At 36.7% G+C, this 15,160-nt stretch overlaps 1 protein-coding gene across 1 annotated transcript in view; it reads left to right on the forward strand.

Annotated features, from left to right (window-relative positions):
* Positions 1 to 15,160, forward strand: part of HMCN1 (hemicentin 1) — a 552,382-nt gene that overhangs the window by 346,777 nt on the left and 190,445 nt on the right. Inside the window, exons 37-41 of the mRNA XM_004013873.6 lie at positions 6,565 to 6,666; positions 7,499 to 7,675; positions 8,206 to 8,357; positions 9,470 to 9,593; positions 14,124 to 14,299. Coding sequence (XP_004013922.3) covers positions 6,565 to 6,666; positions 7,499 to 7,675; positions 8,206 to 8,357; positions 9,470 to 9,593; positions 14,124 to 14,299 — 731 coding nt within the window. The remainder of the gene's footprint in view (positions 1 to 6,564; positions 6,667 to 7,498; positions 7,676 to 8,205; positions 8,358 to 9,469; positions 9,594 to 14,123; positions 14,300 to 15,160) is intronic.

A 15,160-nucleotide genomic window follows, 5' to 3' on the forward strand; every position in this document is an offset into this window, starting at 1 on the left:
CTTGAGAAGGATGTTGATTTTGCTCTTCTTGTGTGGACTATACTATGTGTATCTATCTCTTGATTTATAGTGTTGTTGAAGTCTTCTATTGTTGATTTTTGTCTAATTGTTATATCCATTATTGAAAGTGGAATATTGATGTCTCTGACTATTATTGTTGAATTATCTTTCTTCCTTAGATTCTGCAAAACTTTTCTTCCATGTATCTAGAGACTCCATTGTTTTGTGAATGTGTACATTAGTTACTCAGTTGTTTCTGACTCCTTGCGACCCCATGGACTGTAGCCCACCAGGCTCCTCTGCCCATGGTATTCTCCGGGCAATAATACTGGAGTGGGTGGCCATTCATTCCCTTCTTCAGGGGATCTTCCTGACCCCAGGATTGAACCCTGGTCTCCTGCACTGCAGGCAGATTCTTGCCTGGAAAATTCCATGGACAGAGGAGCCTGGCAGGCTACAGTCCATGGAATCACAAAGAGTCAGGCATGGCTGAGTGCCTAACACTTTCACTTACGGGCTTCCCTGGTGGCCCAAATGGTAAAAAAATCTGCCTGTTCTGCAGGAGACCTGGGTTCAATCCATGGGGCAGGAAGATCCCCTAGAGAAGGAATGGCTACCCACTCCAGTACTCTTTCTTTGAGAATTCCAAGGATAAAGGAACCTGGTGGGCTACAGTTCATGGGATTGCCAAGAGTCAGATACCACTGAATAACTGTTTTGTGAATATGTGGTTATTATTGTCATGTATTTGGGATAAATTGATACTTCGTGTCATTTAAAAATATCTTACTTGGTTGTGCTAATAATTTTTCTTTCAAAATCTGTTTTTTTTTTAAAATATTGGTATAGCCTCTCCATTTTTATTTGTTTACTGTTTGCATGATATCTTTTCCATCCTTTTACTTTCAACCTATTTGTGTCTTTGAATCTAAAGTGGATCAGTTGTAGACAACATATAGTTAGGTCATTTTTTTTTTTTTTTTTTTTTGCTTTTTAAATCCATTCTGCTGGTCTCTTCTGCCTTTTGCTTAGAGTGTTTAATACATTTGCATTTATTGTAATTACTGAGATGCTAGGATTTATGTCTACCATTTATATGTATGTGTTGTTTTTGTGTTCTTCCATTACTCCCTTTTTGTGTGAAATAGATATTTTCTTGTGTACCATTTTGTTTATTTTATTCCTCCTTTTTCCATATTTTTGAGTTTTTAGTGGGTGCCCTAAGGATTACAATTAGCATCTTAATTAATAATATTAATACTTTGGATTAATACTAATTTAGTTTCAGTATTATAAAAACTTTGCTCCTATATAGATCCTTTCCCTTTCCCCTCCTTTGTGCTATTATAGTCATATAAATTACATCTTTATTCATCATGTGCCTATCAATATATATTTATAATTATTGGTTTATGTTATCATCTTTTAAATCAGGAAGGAGCAAATAGTGTTATCTGTAAAATATACAGTTTTACTGGCTTTACTATTAGTTACCTCTACCAGCGCTCTTTACCTCTGTATATGTATTAAAGTCATTCTTTTTATGCAGCCTGAAGGACTTCCTTTAGTATTTTTTAAAAATTTAATTTAATGTTGTCAATCAATGGACATTAAAGTAGGGAGATTATTGTGGATTATCTAGATGGACCCAGACACGTCATGAAAAGTAGAAAATTAAGGCAGAATTCAGAATGATGAGATGGGAGGTCTTATGACCTTCCCTATTACTAGCTTTGTAGATGGAGGGAGGTGTCCACAACTCAAGGAATATGTATCCTCTCTAAAAGTTGGAAAGAAAGTGAAGTGAAATCGCTCAGTCTTGTCCGACTCTGCAACCCCATGGACTGTAGCCCGCCAGGCTCCTCTGTCCATGGGATTCTCCAGGCAAGATTATTGAAATGGGTTGCCATTTCCTTCTCCAGGGGATCTTCCTAAACCAGAGATCGAACCCAGGTCCCCCACATTGCAGGCAGACGCTTTATCCTCTGAATAGGCAAGGAAACAGGTTTTCCTTTGAACCAGCAGAAAGGAAATGAGTCCTTCTTCAACTTTGATTTTAACCCAGTGAAGCCATGTTGATTTCTGACCCACAAAACTGTGAAATAATACACTCGTGTTGTTTAAACTACCAGGTTTGAAATAATTTGTTATGGAAGGGAAAGGAAACTAATATGGTAACTTTCCTGGACAATCTCTGTGAAGTCTGTTTCGATAGACTTTAAAATGCCTCTGGGAAAGGGATGGATTTCACTGAACAAATTTTGGGTCTGGATAGTTAAAGACAAGTCCTAGGAGGGGAAATTTCCAGAGAAAGGCCAGACAGGTCAAATAGTGAGTTTTCTAGGAATGGGGCTTTTAGGTAGCTCTTCAGTTCAGTTCAGTCTCTCAGTCATGTCCAACTCTTTGCGACCCCATGAATCGCAGCACGCCAGGCCTCCCTGTCCATCACCAACTCCCGGAGTTCACTCAGACTCATGTCCATCGAGTCGGTGATGCCATCCAGCCATCTCATCCTCTGTCGTCCCCTTCTCCTCCTGCCCCCAATCCCTCCCAGCATCAAAGTCTTTTCCAATGAGTCAACTCTTTGCATGAGGTGGCCCTCCAATATTTACTGTGCTTTTTTTCACTGTGGCTGCAGAGCTGTTTGTTTTCAAGATTACTGCTGAGGTAAGGGAAGAGTGATGGGAAGAGAGTGAGATAAAATGTTGTAAAACTCACTCTTCTTAATTGGATTTAGCTCTTTTTCTTGAATAAACACTTCTTGAATTATTGTAAGCATTTGGTTAATTCCCCGAGTAGTAAGAAAGTTGGTTTTGATAATTTTCCAGTGTTCTTTTTTCTTTTTTTTTTATGGTGGAGTGGATTTTGCGAGTCCTTATTCTGCCATTCTTGCTGACATCTAATCTTTTCTCTTCAAGTTCTCTGGTGGAATGAAAAATAGCCAAACTGCCTCATGGCTGTTATATTTCTTATTCCCACCATATTGTTTTATTGCAGCAGTTACATAGCCTGTCAAAGCTGTCAATGGTCACTTTAGTCCAGCAGGCTTCAAGTTAATATTTAAATAACTATTTTGGAGCAATGTGCCATGGACTAATTATTTTTCCTTTCCAGTTGTAAAAGTCAGATAGTCCTATTTAGAGGTCTTTTTTTTTTTTCTTTTGCTTAAATGCCATATCATAAGTCAGAATTCAGCAGAAAACAGAAACAATCTAAGCATTTCAAACAGGAAGATTTACTACATTGATTAGATAAATACAAATGAACTACAGGTTTGAGAGCCAAGTAGCCTCTAAACTTTGTCTTCAGGAACAACTTCCCAGAAACTAAAAATCTGATCTATAAGGTCATCTGTTTTTGAGGACAGGCGTTATTTTAAACTTGTCAAAAATCAGCTTTGTTTGTTATTCCTTTTGCTTGTTGGTTTGCTTTGGTATAGTTTTCTACTTCTATTATTTCTTTATTCCTGATTTCTTTGGGTTTATTTTATTGGTCTTTTTCTAGAATCTGAGTTGAATGCTTAGAACATTTATTTTTAGCATTTCTTCATTTTTAACATATTAATTAGAACTTTAAGATTGCCTTTGTGTAATGTACTGCTTATGATGGCCCACAGATTTTAGTTTTAATCAGTCTCATTCTAATTAATTTTTTCTACCCATATACATTTGTCTTGATTTCCTCTTTAATAAGCTTTTTCCCCATGTAGAGAACTTTGTAATTTTACTACTGAGTTCTGTGATTTTCTTACTATGATTTTTAAAATTGTGGTATAAATACCTTATTGAGAGTTTTTGTGACCTAATATATAATCTGTTTTGAAAATATTCTGTTGCCATTTGAAAATAATATGTATTCTTTGTTAACAATAAATACACAAATAACATGTGTGTGTATAAACGTATATTAGTTCAGTTCAGTCACTCAGTCGTGTCCAACTCTCTGTGACCCCGTGAACCACAGCACGCCAGGTCTCCCAGTCCATCACCAACTCCCGGAGTCCACCCAAACCCATGTCCATTGAGTCGGTAATGCCATCCAACTATCTCATCCTCTGTCGTCCCCTTCTCCTCCTGCCCTCAATCTTTCCCAGCATCACGGTCTTTTCCAGTGAGTCAGCTCTTCGCATCAAGTGGCCAAAATATTGGAGTTTCAGCTTCAACATCAATCCTTTCAATGAACACCCAGGACTGATCTCCTTTAGGATGGACTGGTTGGATCTCCTTGCAGTCCAAGGGACTCTCAAGAATCTTCTCCAACACCACAGTTCAAAAGCATCAATTCTTCAGCACTCAGCTTTCTTTATAGTCCAACTCTCACATCCATACATGACCACTGGAAAAACTGTAGCCTTGACTAGACAGACCTTTGTTGGCAAAGTAATGTCTCTGCTTTTTAATATGCTGTCTAGGTTGGTCATAACTTTCCTTCCAAGGAGTAAGCGTCTTTTAATTTCATGGCTGCAGTCACCATCTGCAGTGATTTTGGAGCCCAAAAAATAAAGTCTGACACTGTTTGCACTGCTTCCTCATCTAGTTGCCATAGAGTGATGGGACTGGATGCTATGATTTTAATTTTCTGAATGTTGAGCTTTAAACATATATATGTTTGGGTAATTTTCGCTTTCAAATTCTCTAGAACTTTATTTTGTGTTTCACTATGTAGTTAATTTCTAAGAAATACTGAAATATACTACTTTTAGATTTTTCAAATTTTCTCTCCTTTTTTACTTATAATTTTGCTTTTTTATTCAATCCATAAAGCATTATCATTATAGTGGATTCTTTCTGAATTGCAACAGTTTAGTCAGTAGAAAGCATTATTTTTGCCTTGTATACCAGTTTTTCAGAAATTGATCTCCCTTATTTTTCTGGTATATCTCTGTCTAGCTCTTTACTGTCAACATTTTTACAGTTGTTTTGCTTGTGCTTTTTAATTAAAAAAAAAAAAACAACATGTTAACCCTCAGATAGTCTTAACTCTTTCTGTATTGACCAAGAAAATTAACTCATTCACATTTATGTTCTTGATTTACATATTTGATTTTATTTCTACCATCTTATTTAGTTCTGATCATTTTTCTTATTCCCTTCCCTCCTTTCCCCTTTCTGTTTTTGCTAGGTTAATGGATCAATTATTTAATTGGATATGGGGTGGAGGTGAGGGGCTCTGGTGCATTGGATAAGTTAAATTTATCAAATCTTTAAAATGTTTTTTATATAAACCCCAAAGTTAACATATACGTAGCACCTTTTCCAAATAAGAGAAAACCTCCAGTTTACTTGCAATTTTGTTTTTCCTCACATCCCTCCTGCATTCCTTAAGATAGATGTAGGGCTTTGCTATTCCAAGTTGTCTTTACTTTTACCCTATGCCTCCTAAACTTTTTGAGTCCCTACTTTATAAATACATGGTCTAGTCACTAAATCATGTCCAACTCTTGCAACCCCATGGACTGTAGCCTGCCAGGCTCCTCTATCTATGGGATTTCTCAGGCAAGAATACTGAAGTAGGTTGCCGTTTCTTCAGGGGATCATCCCAACCCAGGGATTGAACCGATTTCTCTGCAGATGGTCTCCTGCACTGCAGGCGGATTTTCTACCTCTGAGCCACCAGGGATGCCTAACATTAAAACTAAAGCAGCATTATCTGAGATTATTTAAAGTTGAAAATGTAGTTTTCTGTTTTATTTTACTAACCATTGTAACTTTTCTATCAAAAAAGTTTCTAATAAACAAATAAGTGATTCTAATTTCTCTGAAATGATTTAAGATAGTACTGTTCTCAGGTAAAGTCAGCCTTCCCTGGTGGCTCAGAGAGTAAAGAATCTGCCTGCAACACACGAGACCTGGGTTTGATCCCTGGGTTGGGAAGATCCCCTGGAGAAGGGCATGGCAACCCACTCCAGTATTCTTTACTGGAGAATCCCCTTGGACCAAGGAGCCTGGTGGGGTACAGTCCATGGGGTTGCAAACAGTTGGACACGACTGAGCGACTAAGGACAAGGTAAAGTCAGATATTTTGAGAAATACTGATGTTCTTCACTGGAAGAGTTCAAATACATTAGATTACTTCTTGGTAAAGGCAGTTCATCATCAGACTAATCAGATTTATTGAAATTAAAAATTCTCCCTTAACTTTGTTTTACTACTCTGCTAATGTATGTATCCAAGGCTTTTCAATTATGGGCATAGATTAATAGATGATCCAAAAACCTTTTAAGATCTTTTACATCCTGTTTTCAATGCTGCTTAATAGTATCCCTCTGCCCATGGGGATTCTCCAGGCAAGAATACTGGAGTGGGTTGCCATGCCCTCCTCCAGGGGATCTTGCCAACGCAGGGATTGAACCCAGGTCTCTGGCTTGCAGTCAGATTCTCTACCATCTGAGCCACCAGGGAAGCCCCACTCAATAGTGTACCTTAGATTTATTCCAAATATATCATTGTATATACATGAAAGAAAGAAAGGGAAAAAGAAAGAAATGACAAGTCCCAGTCAGGAAACTATTTCAGTTTAATACCCTATTTCTGTGTGCTAGCTACCTCTTTGGGCTTCTTGCAGAACCACCCAGCCTGGAGGATGCAGGGAAGATGCTGAATGAGACCGTGGTGGTGAACAGCCCTGTACAGCTGGAGTGTAAGGCAGCTGGAACTCCCACGCCTGGTATGCTTGTTTTCGGACTCTGTAACTTACCAACGTATTAAGATTTCTGTGAATTGCTAAATCTGTTTATAAGGATACTATAGTAATTGCTAATGAAGAAAATATTATAGAATACATTTCAAATGTAAAACACTGATTAGGATATCATTTGGTGGATGATATTTTTGAATTTTCATTGCTTTTAGCTCCATGAAATAATTTACCCATTTAAATAATGTAGATATGTGAATAATTGCCTTACTGTCCTTACTGTGGCAACAAAACCCACAATGTCATTTTATATACATTTATGCTGAAAATATACTTTTAATCTAGTCTAAGTTGATCATGAACCATTCATTTGATGAGACTGTTATTGTATCGATTCTCATCACTGGTAAGTTATTCATATGAACTGATAATAATATAAAATTTTTGAGGCTAATAGTGTATTTGGTTTTGATTAGAAGTGTAAACAAAATTTTTGTAGATGAGAGGCGTATATTGTACACGAGAAGAAATATAGTTGATTAAAAGTTTGCTCTCAGACAAATATTGATACATTAGAGAAAATGTAAAGAATATCATTTTTTTACAAATTCACTTCAAGACACTTATATTGGCCTGACTGTTCATATTTTTTTGATGTTTACCTCCTTCCTCCTAAAAATCAACCTTAAATATTTAAACAGATTAAACTAGAGTGATAAGCATAAGAATAAAGCAGTTGTTACTATTGTAGTTAACCTCTAATTCAGTGTGTATATTGAGTTTTTTAAGTTATTTTTTATTGAAGGACAATTTTTTAAAGAAATATTTAAATAGATGGGCTTCTCTTCTCTTCTCCTTGCAGCTATTACATGGTACAAAGATAATCGTCCACTATCAGATTCCAGTAGTGTGACTTTCCTGAACAGAGGACAGATCATCAATATTGAAAGTGCGCAGATCACAGATGCTGGCATATATAAATGTGTGGCCATCAACTCAGCTGGAGCAACCGAGTTATTGTACAGTCTGCAGGTCCATGGTTAGTGCCCCTACTAGACTGATCCAGGGTGAAGAAGCATTCAAGACGATCACGTGCATCTATAAAATTCTAGTGTTGATATTTAACAGAATGTGTTATTGTCATCTTTATTTAAGGATGCAGTGTTCTAAAACTGATAAGTATTAACCTTTTTGATTCCTATTAAATGCTCTGTTTTCACATGCTGCTGAACTTTTTTGCTTTAGTTGAACTGTTCAGAATAGTCATCAACTATCTTATCAGCTAATGACAGTAGCCCTGTTGGTCAGTATTGTCCATCAGAATCACAGGTTCAGGAAATGTTTTCAAGTTTTTTCCTCTAATAGTGCTTTTAAGAGGAGTTCATAGTTAACATACTAGAGTGGATACAGTGGAGGGAAACAGGCATACACACACACACCTGGAAGTCAAGAAATAAAAATGGAAAACACATTACTATGGACAGAGCACATAGTTGTTATTATTCTGACATGAAATATTCTGTGATGTTAGCATGCCTTACTTTTGTTTACTTTTTTATTCCTTTTCAGTGCCCCCGTCAATTTTTGGCAGCAATGACATGGTGGCAGTTGTGGTTAATAACCTGGTGAGGTTAGAGTGTGAAGCCAGAGGCATCCCGGCCCCAAGTCTGACCTGGCTGAAAGATGGGAGCCCTGTCGCTAGCTTCGTTAATGGGATACAGGTACTCCATGTCATTTCTTAAGGCAAATCCACCATCTCACTATTCAGTCCATGAAGTCTGAACCATAAAAGGAATTTGCAGAACAAGGATTCACAAATGTTATCCAAAAATGTACACATACACATCTATAAATATGGACACACAACTGGGATTTCTAGACAGTTCATTAAAAGCTCAGTATGTCTAAGAGTTCCCTTGTCTCATATACAGTTCTGTATTTTGACTGTTGTTTTAGGTACATCTGCTTCCCTGTTCCCACTGTCTGGTATGATTGTAAGAGATACACTATACAAAGAAATGTTCATCAATGACAGAAGCAAGAATTTCCTGGTAGACGTTATATTTAAATTTCTGAAAATCATAATGAATCAGAGAACCATCTAGAGTGTAGTCACTTCTACTAAAACATCATATCAAGAAAAATGGAAAAAGACATCATGAGAAATGAAATTTGAGTCTGAGAACAAAATTTAAGTACGTTGCACTGACTCAAAATTTGAGATACAAAAAGACATATATCCCATTTAAAGTGTACTTTAATCTTGTTTTGGCTTCAAGAAGGCATAGTTATTGCACCCTTCTGTTTCTTGAGCTTTTCTTGAAAATCCTTTGCTTGCGGAATTTGGGATCATAGACTATCCAGAGTTAATGTCAGTATTTTTGAGGTACAGCTATGTCAATGGAATAAAAGGGCTATGAGTGTGACTAATTAATTTGACTGCTATTACAGTGTTTATTTTAACTTCTTAATTGTTTTCCCAAGGAAAAATTAGGAGGAGGATTAACTCCTCTTATTCCCACTTCTCATCTTTCTCCCCTGGTGGCTTTCTCTCTTTCTGTAGTAAGCACAGATAAAGTTGAATCTTCACTTGATCATGTATGTGGAGAGTTGTTTTCAGTGATTATTGCCAGCTTTGGTTCTATTTTCTGTCCTCCTCCATGGAGAAAATGAGGAGATTGAATGATGCTTGCTCTCTTTAAAATATCCAGGTAGAAATCCTTCTAGAGGCAAATGTTTGATTGATTAAACTCAGAAAATAATTGAAAAAGTATGTTTATGCCTACCCTTCTCAGGAGCCATGTTGGCTATTTAGTGTTCTGTTCTTTGATAGGTTCTGTCTGGGGGCCGCATCCTAGCATTGACCAGTGCACAGATCAGTGATACCGGGCGATACACCTGTGTGGCAATAAATGCTGCCGGGGAGAAACAAAGGGACATTGACCTCAGAGTATATGGTGAGACATTTTAATGATTATTTCTGCTCTGAAATAGCTGTGTTTAAGTCCTGAGATCATTGACGTAGTTGAGCGTTTTTGACAATGAAGAGCTATGAACAATGGAAGTGAAGTTATAAGGTTAACAGAATCAGTTTCACCCTTTCTGCCTCATATTAGACTTTGACTGATTTTCCCTTTTTGAACTTCTGAGAATGAAAATGCATACAAAGATATGATCTTCTCACTAAAGCAAGTTCCTCTTCAAGTAGCTCTCTTGATCAATTCTATTTGAAGCCTAGATTTCCTTACCTTTTAATTATGTGTACAATCAGCATATTTTATAGTTAATACTATGTCTATGAATTAAAGGATTATTTGAAAAAGTTGAATATAAATTAGGCAAAATTCAAGTTTTTTTCCTACCTGTGATGCAGCTGTAATATACAAAAGGGAAGGTCTGATTCTGTCACACCAAAAAGCCCCCAAGATGAAATTGCGGTCTCATTGGCCTCCATGCATAGATTACACTTGTCATTTCACATTTTAGTATACCTTTGCATTTAGGACTTTTTCAGGTTTGTTTTTTTCTTTTTAGTGTCTCATTTGCATTATATTTTTGCTTCCTGGAATAATGGATTTGTTTCTTCTGTGTCCCTCAAAGAGTATCTGTTTAATGCAGGCCTTTTCTTCTAGATCCTACCTCAGTTCTAAAGAATTCATTCCTTTTAAAATAAATATTTTAAAATGTATTATTTTTTTAACCTCCAGGCTATGTGAATTGATGTGCCTTTTTGAATTCGCCAAAAACAAATATAGTCATCACAAATAACTTTGACTTTGACTTAATAAGCCTTAATTTTTTTAAATTAAAAGGCCCTCGTGACAACATAGATACCATACATATCTAATTAAGCTAAAAAAAACCCCAGTTGGCATCAGTAAACTATCCGTAACTTGTATGCATCCCCCATTTTTGTTGCTTCTGCAGTTGACATGTGTGGGTATTCAGCCTCCAGGTTTGTTGGTGCTCTTTGTCTGAGATAACAGAGAGTCTAAAATGCCCAATCGCAAGAAACTCCTTCCCTTAATGGATCACTTTTATGCTTTATGAAGAATTGGAATGTTTCCAGTCTAAACGGTTTTTAGAGGATGATTCATCAGTTTAAGTTTGTGACACCATAGCTCCTTCAGTCATGAGCAAGCCAAGCCCAGGACTGCCATTGGTATTCACTGGGTTTTAGTTAACACTGAAAATCTGGCCTTGGCTTTTTCCATTTCTGCACTGATTAATGTCAAAAGTGGACTTGAGAGGTGATAGAGAGTTGATATTTTCCAGGAGTTATGAAGATGTGCATGACTATTCTTTAAGATTTTGTTAAGATACTCTCATACAAGTCTTTTAGTCCAGAAACCAGACTTCCCTCTGTAGTAAAAGTCAAGAGGCTAGCTGACATGAACGTGTGTTTGAAAATGTGTGTGTGTTTAGTAGCTTGCTACGCTTATATATTTCACGTTAATGAAGTGTGAAATTAAAACATTTTAATTTGAAATTAGCCTCCAATCTATCCTCTACTATTTATCTTATGCCCCTGCATTAGATTCCTAAATTTGTGGTATTAACTTTGGCAGTCTCGGGTTGGTTTGTTGCTCATGGCCAAAGATAAGTTCAGATTCACATTATAGAGTGTAGGGGTGTAAAAGGAGCACATACTGGATAAAATAGCTATCCCTACAGTTACAGGAATAGTAACTGTTTCTCCTTGGTATAAATTTGGAGGATGCTTTACTGTATTCTGAAGTGCTGAAACAAGAGAATTGAGTTTTAATTTTTTTTTATTTTTAATATAAATTTATTTTAATTGGAGGTTAATTACTTTACAATATTGTATTGGTTTTGCCATACGTCAACATGAATCCGCCACAGCTATACACGTATTCCCCATCCTGAAACCCCCACCCTCCACCCTCCCCGTACCATCCTTCTGGGTCGTCCCAGTGCACCCAGCCCAAGCATCCAGTATGATGAGAATTGAGTTTTTAAATGATTTCGATTCCTGCAGTACCTTTCCTTTAACCTGAATCACAGAGAGCCTTCTTAGCAATCACACATTCCCCAGCATCTCCACAAACATAACCCCATGGCAATTCTGACTTGATTACTTATGTGTCAGAGGCATAATGCACAGGATGAGAAACAGGCCCAATATACCCGTTCCTAAGCAATATGACTGCAAAGCAGAATAGAGATATCATCTAAGAAACCCAGGAATCTAAAGGGTGGAAGCTTTTCTCTTCTCAGACTAAACAAAAAGTTGGAAATGAAAGACAGGGCAGAAAAAAATAGATGGGCTTTGGTAATATGTATCCTCAACTATAATTATATTTGCTTTAATTTATGTTAAGGAACAAATACTCTTTTGTTTTTATATTTTTCCTCTCAGTGTTAAAAACTTGATTTCCTTTGGAGCTTGACTCACTCACTTAGCTGTGAGAAAAGTAATTAAAGGAAAACTATTTGGAAATTAACATTCCGCTCTCTTGAATTACTTCTGACATTTACGTCTATAAGCAGTCCTAAAGAATCCATGCTCTTTTATAAAGTCTACAAGTAATCTAAGATAAACATGTTTTACATAGTCATGGGGCTTCCCTTGTGGCTCAGCTGGGAAAGAATCCACCTGCAATGCTGGAGACCTGTGTTCAAACCCTGAGTTGGGAAGATGCCCTGGAGAAAGAAAAGGCTACCCACTACAGTATTCTGGCCTAGAGAATTCCATGGACTGTATGGATTCCAGTATTCTGGCCTGGAGAATTATATGGGGTTTGCAAAGAGTCAGACACGACTGAGTGACTTTCACTCACACAGTCATGGTACATTTTTATCCAGAGACCAGACTTTTCCTGAAATTATTTCCAAGCTATGAAATACGCTGTTCTGTTTAGGACTCTTTATGCAAATTCTGGTGAAGATATATATTTTTTCATAATAGAAGATGGCACTCGTGCTCATTTTGCTAAGATTATAGAAGTTTTCATCTCAGACTAGTCACGTATCTTTTTCTGTTGTCTCACATGTTAAAAATAATCCCACTCTTTTCTGTCACTGTAGATAAATTTAAGCTGATGGAGAGCCAGTATCTGTGTGTGCTATTAAAGTTAGCAGAATGGACATCACAGATCTCTGCCCAAATGCTCCACTGGTCTGTTCCAACCATTGTGCATGAAATTTCTTTTGTTAGCATCAATTCCTTTGGGTTTAGCACAAGTCCTGCATCCAGAAAAAGCATAAGAAAGTACCCTCTAGTATGTATGCCTTTTCCTGTGTAGCAGAGAAATCTCCTGGTTACAGAAAAACATGTTACTAGCTAAAATCCACAGGAAAAAAACATGTTACTAGCTAAAGTCCATTGTCATTTTGCCACACACAGCGGTGTCAAGTCAGAAGCAATGGCTAACGGGCTGTTAAAATGTTCTTTACCACAAGCACCTTATTCCTCCCCATGCATTTGGAAAAATCCTTTAGGATTCATTTCAGTGAAACTTTGCCTTTCTTGTAAAAACAAAAACAAAAAACTACAAATATGGCATGTTTCTTACAATCCTAAATAGTTATAGAATTTAGTGAGAAATGGCCTGGCAAATTCCCCTTTGTGCTTTTTTGGAGTCGCCCTTTAATAACAGACCTGATTTCGGTATTAGTTCATGTTTTTGAATTATTATAAATACAGGCCTGAAAGAGGCCTTGAGAGCTTATGAAGCCCACCCTCTCATTCTTGGCAGGGCTGTACCTAGACCATCTAAGACAAATGATTGTTTACTCTATTTTTTAATATACCCAAGGGAAAGCAATTCCTTAAACTCCTCCAAGAACATATTTCAGCATCTGACAAGCCTTATAGCCAGGGAATTCTCATTTTAATCTCATTAAAATTTCAACTCATTTCTTCCTTTTATGTAGCTGTGTGTTGTGCAGCTGGTCACTGATTTAGTTATCCCACATGGCCTTTATTCCATAGAATCATGTTATTTCACATAAGGTCTTATCTGTCACCCATCTTATATTTTGCACGCTGAGAGGTGGGACAGGATGATCCCTTTCAACTCGATTTTTATTTTGCCTCTATGTGTATGAAATTTATTTTATTTTGCAAAAAAATATATAAATAAGCATCAAAAATATATTTGCTTTTAATTCATTGTTATTTCCAAAATATTTCATGAGTGATTTAATACTTTGAAAATCTTAAGGGGTGACTTCGAGTTCAAGAAGTTTCTTAAATGGGCACTTAGTGAGAACTTCCAGTTCTAAAACTTTTTTGCACGAAAAGTTAGTGAAAAACTATTTTTGTTCAACAGGAACACTTTAATCAGTGATTTATGAACACTTGATTCTGAACCAAGTGATGCAAAGAGGGTATGCTAGAATTACTGTGATCCTACATCTTAAAAGGACTAATAAAGTTATTCAGTATATGTCCTGATGATTAATAAAGATAAGCAGTGTGCTGGCCTCTTTTATCCTGAGGGAAAAACCCATCTTTCACTTAGTTGCACCAAATATTATGGGAGAAGAACAGAACGTCTCTGTCCTCATTAGCCAAGCTGTGGAGTTGCTATGTCGAAGTGATGCTATTCCCCCACCGACTCTGACCTGGTTAAAAGATGGCCGCCCCTTGTTGAAGAAGCCAGGTCTCAGTGTTACTGAAAATGGGAGTGTGCTAAAGGTAAGGCTACAGACTCGTTTACTTCTTTTATTTCTAAGATCATCGCTTTAATATTACTCCTATCAAAATAGTACACTGTTAAACTTTACAAGTATCCTACTAAATCTATCCTCGAAAATTCTAGGAACCCTTTTGAGGTTTGTGATATTTTTTCTAATTTATGCCTAGTAAGATTTAAATATTTAAATGTCAATTCATATTTGAAGGCAGAAGCCATTCAAAAAATGCTTCTAGCAAAATATGATAGAAACATTCTAAGGAATGCATCATTTCAGTCATCCAACCAATCAGCAACTACCCATTCTAGGTGCTCTGCACAGGGATGCAATAAAGAATGACACATTTATGCAAAATTTTCCAATTCTATATAAATATGTATATCCTATATATATACATATAAAATTATTTCCAATTTTATATAATATATGAAAATCTAGCAGCCTAATTGAAAAATGCAGCTAAGTGTTATAAGGCTCTAAGTTACTTACCCAGTGGATGATACAGACAGTACATTTGGGAAAGATAGCAAAAAGTAAGGTTATGGTTGCCTAGAATAGTCTTGGATGGCTATTTGGCTTTTTATGGGGAGATGGGACAAAAGACCTGATTGTGACCAGCAAGTAAACTCATGATACTCAAACAATTTAACAAAGTAAATTTTGGAAATAATGTTGACAGGGCTGATTTGGGTGAAATAAGAACTAAAATGGAAGGTCAGCCTAAGGAATTAGGATTCAGGAAGCTATCAGGCCACTGGAATGTTTATAAAATCCTCATAATAACCCTATGTAGAATTGAGAGAATGGCTAAGTAATCTGCCCACAGTTACTAAGTGGCAGAAATGGGATTTGAATATAGAAG

The sequence above is a fragment of the Ovis aries genome, chromosome 12 (assembly GCF_016772045.2).
Source record: "Ovis aries strain OAR_USU_Benz2616 breed Rambouillet chromosome 12, ARS-UI_Ramb_v3.0, whole genome shotgun sequence".
Classification (NCBI taxonomy): domain Eukaryota; kingdom Metazoa; phylum Chordata; class Mammalia; order Artiodactyla; family Bovidae; genus Ovis; species Ovis aries.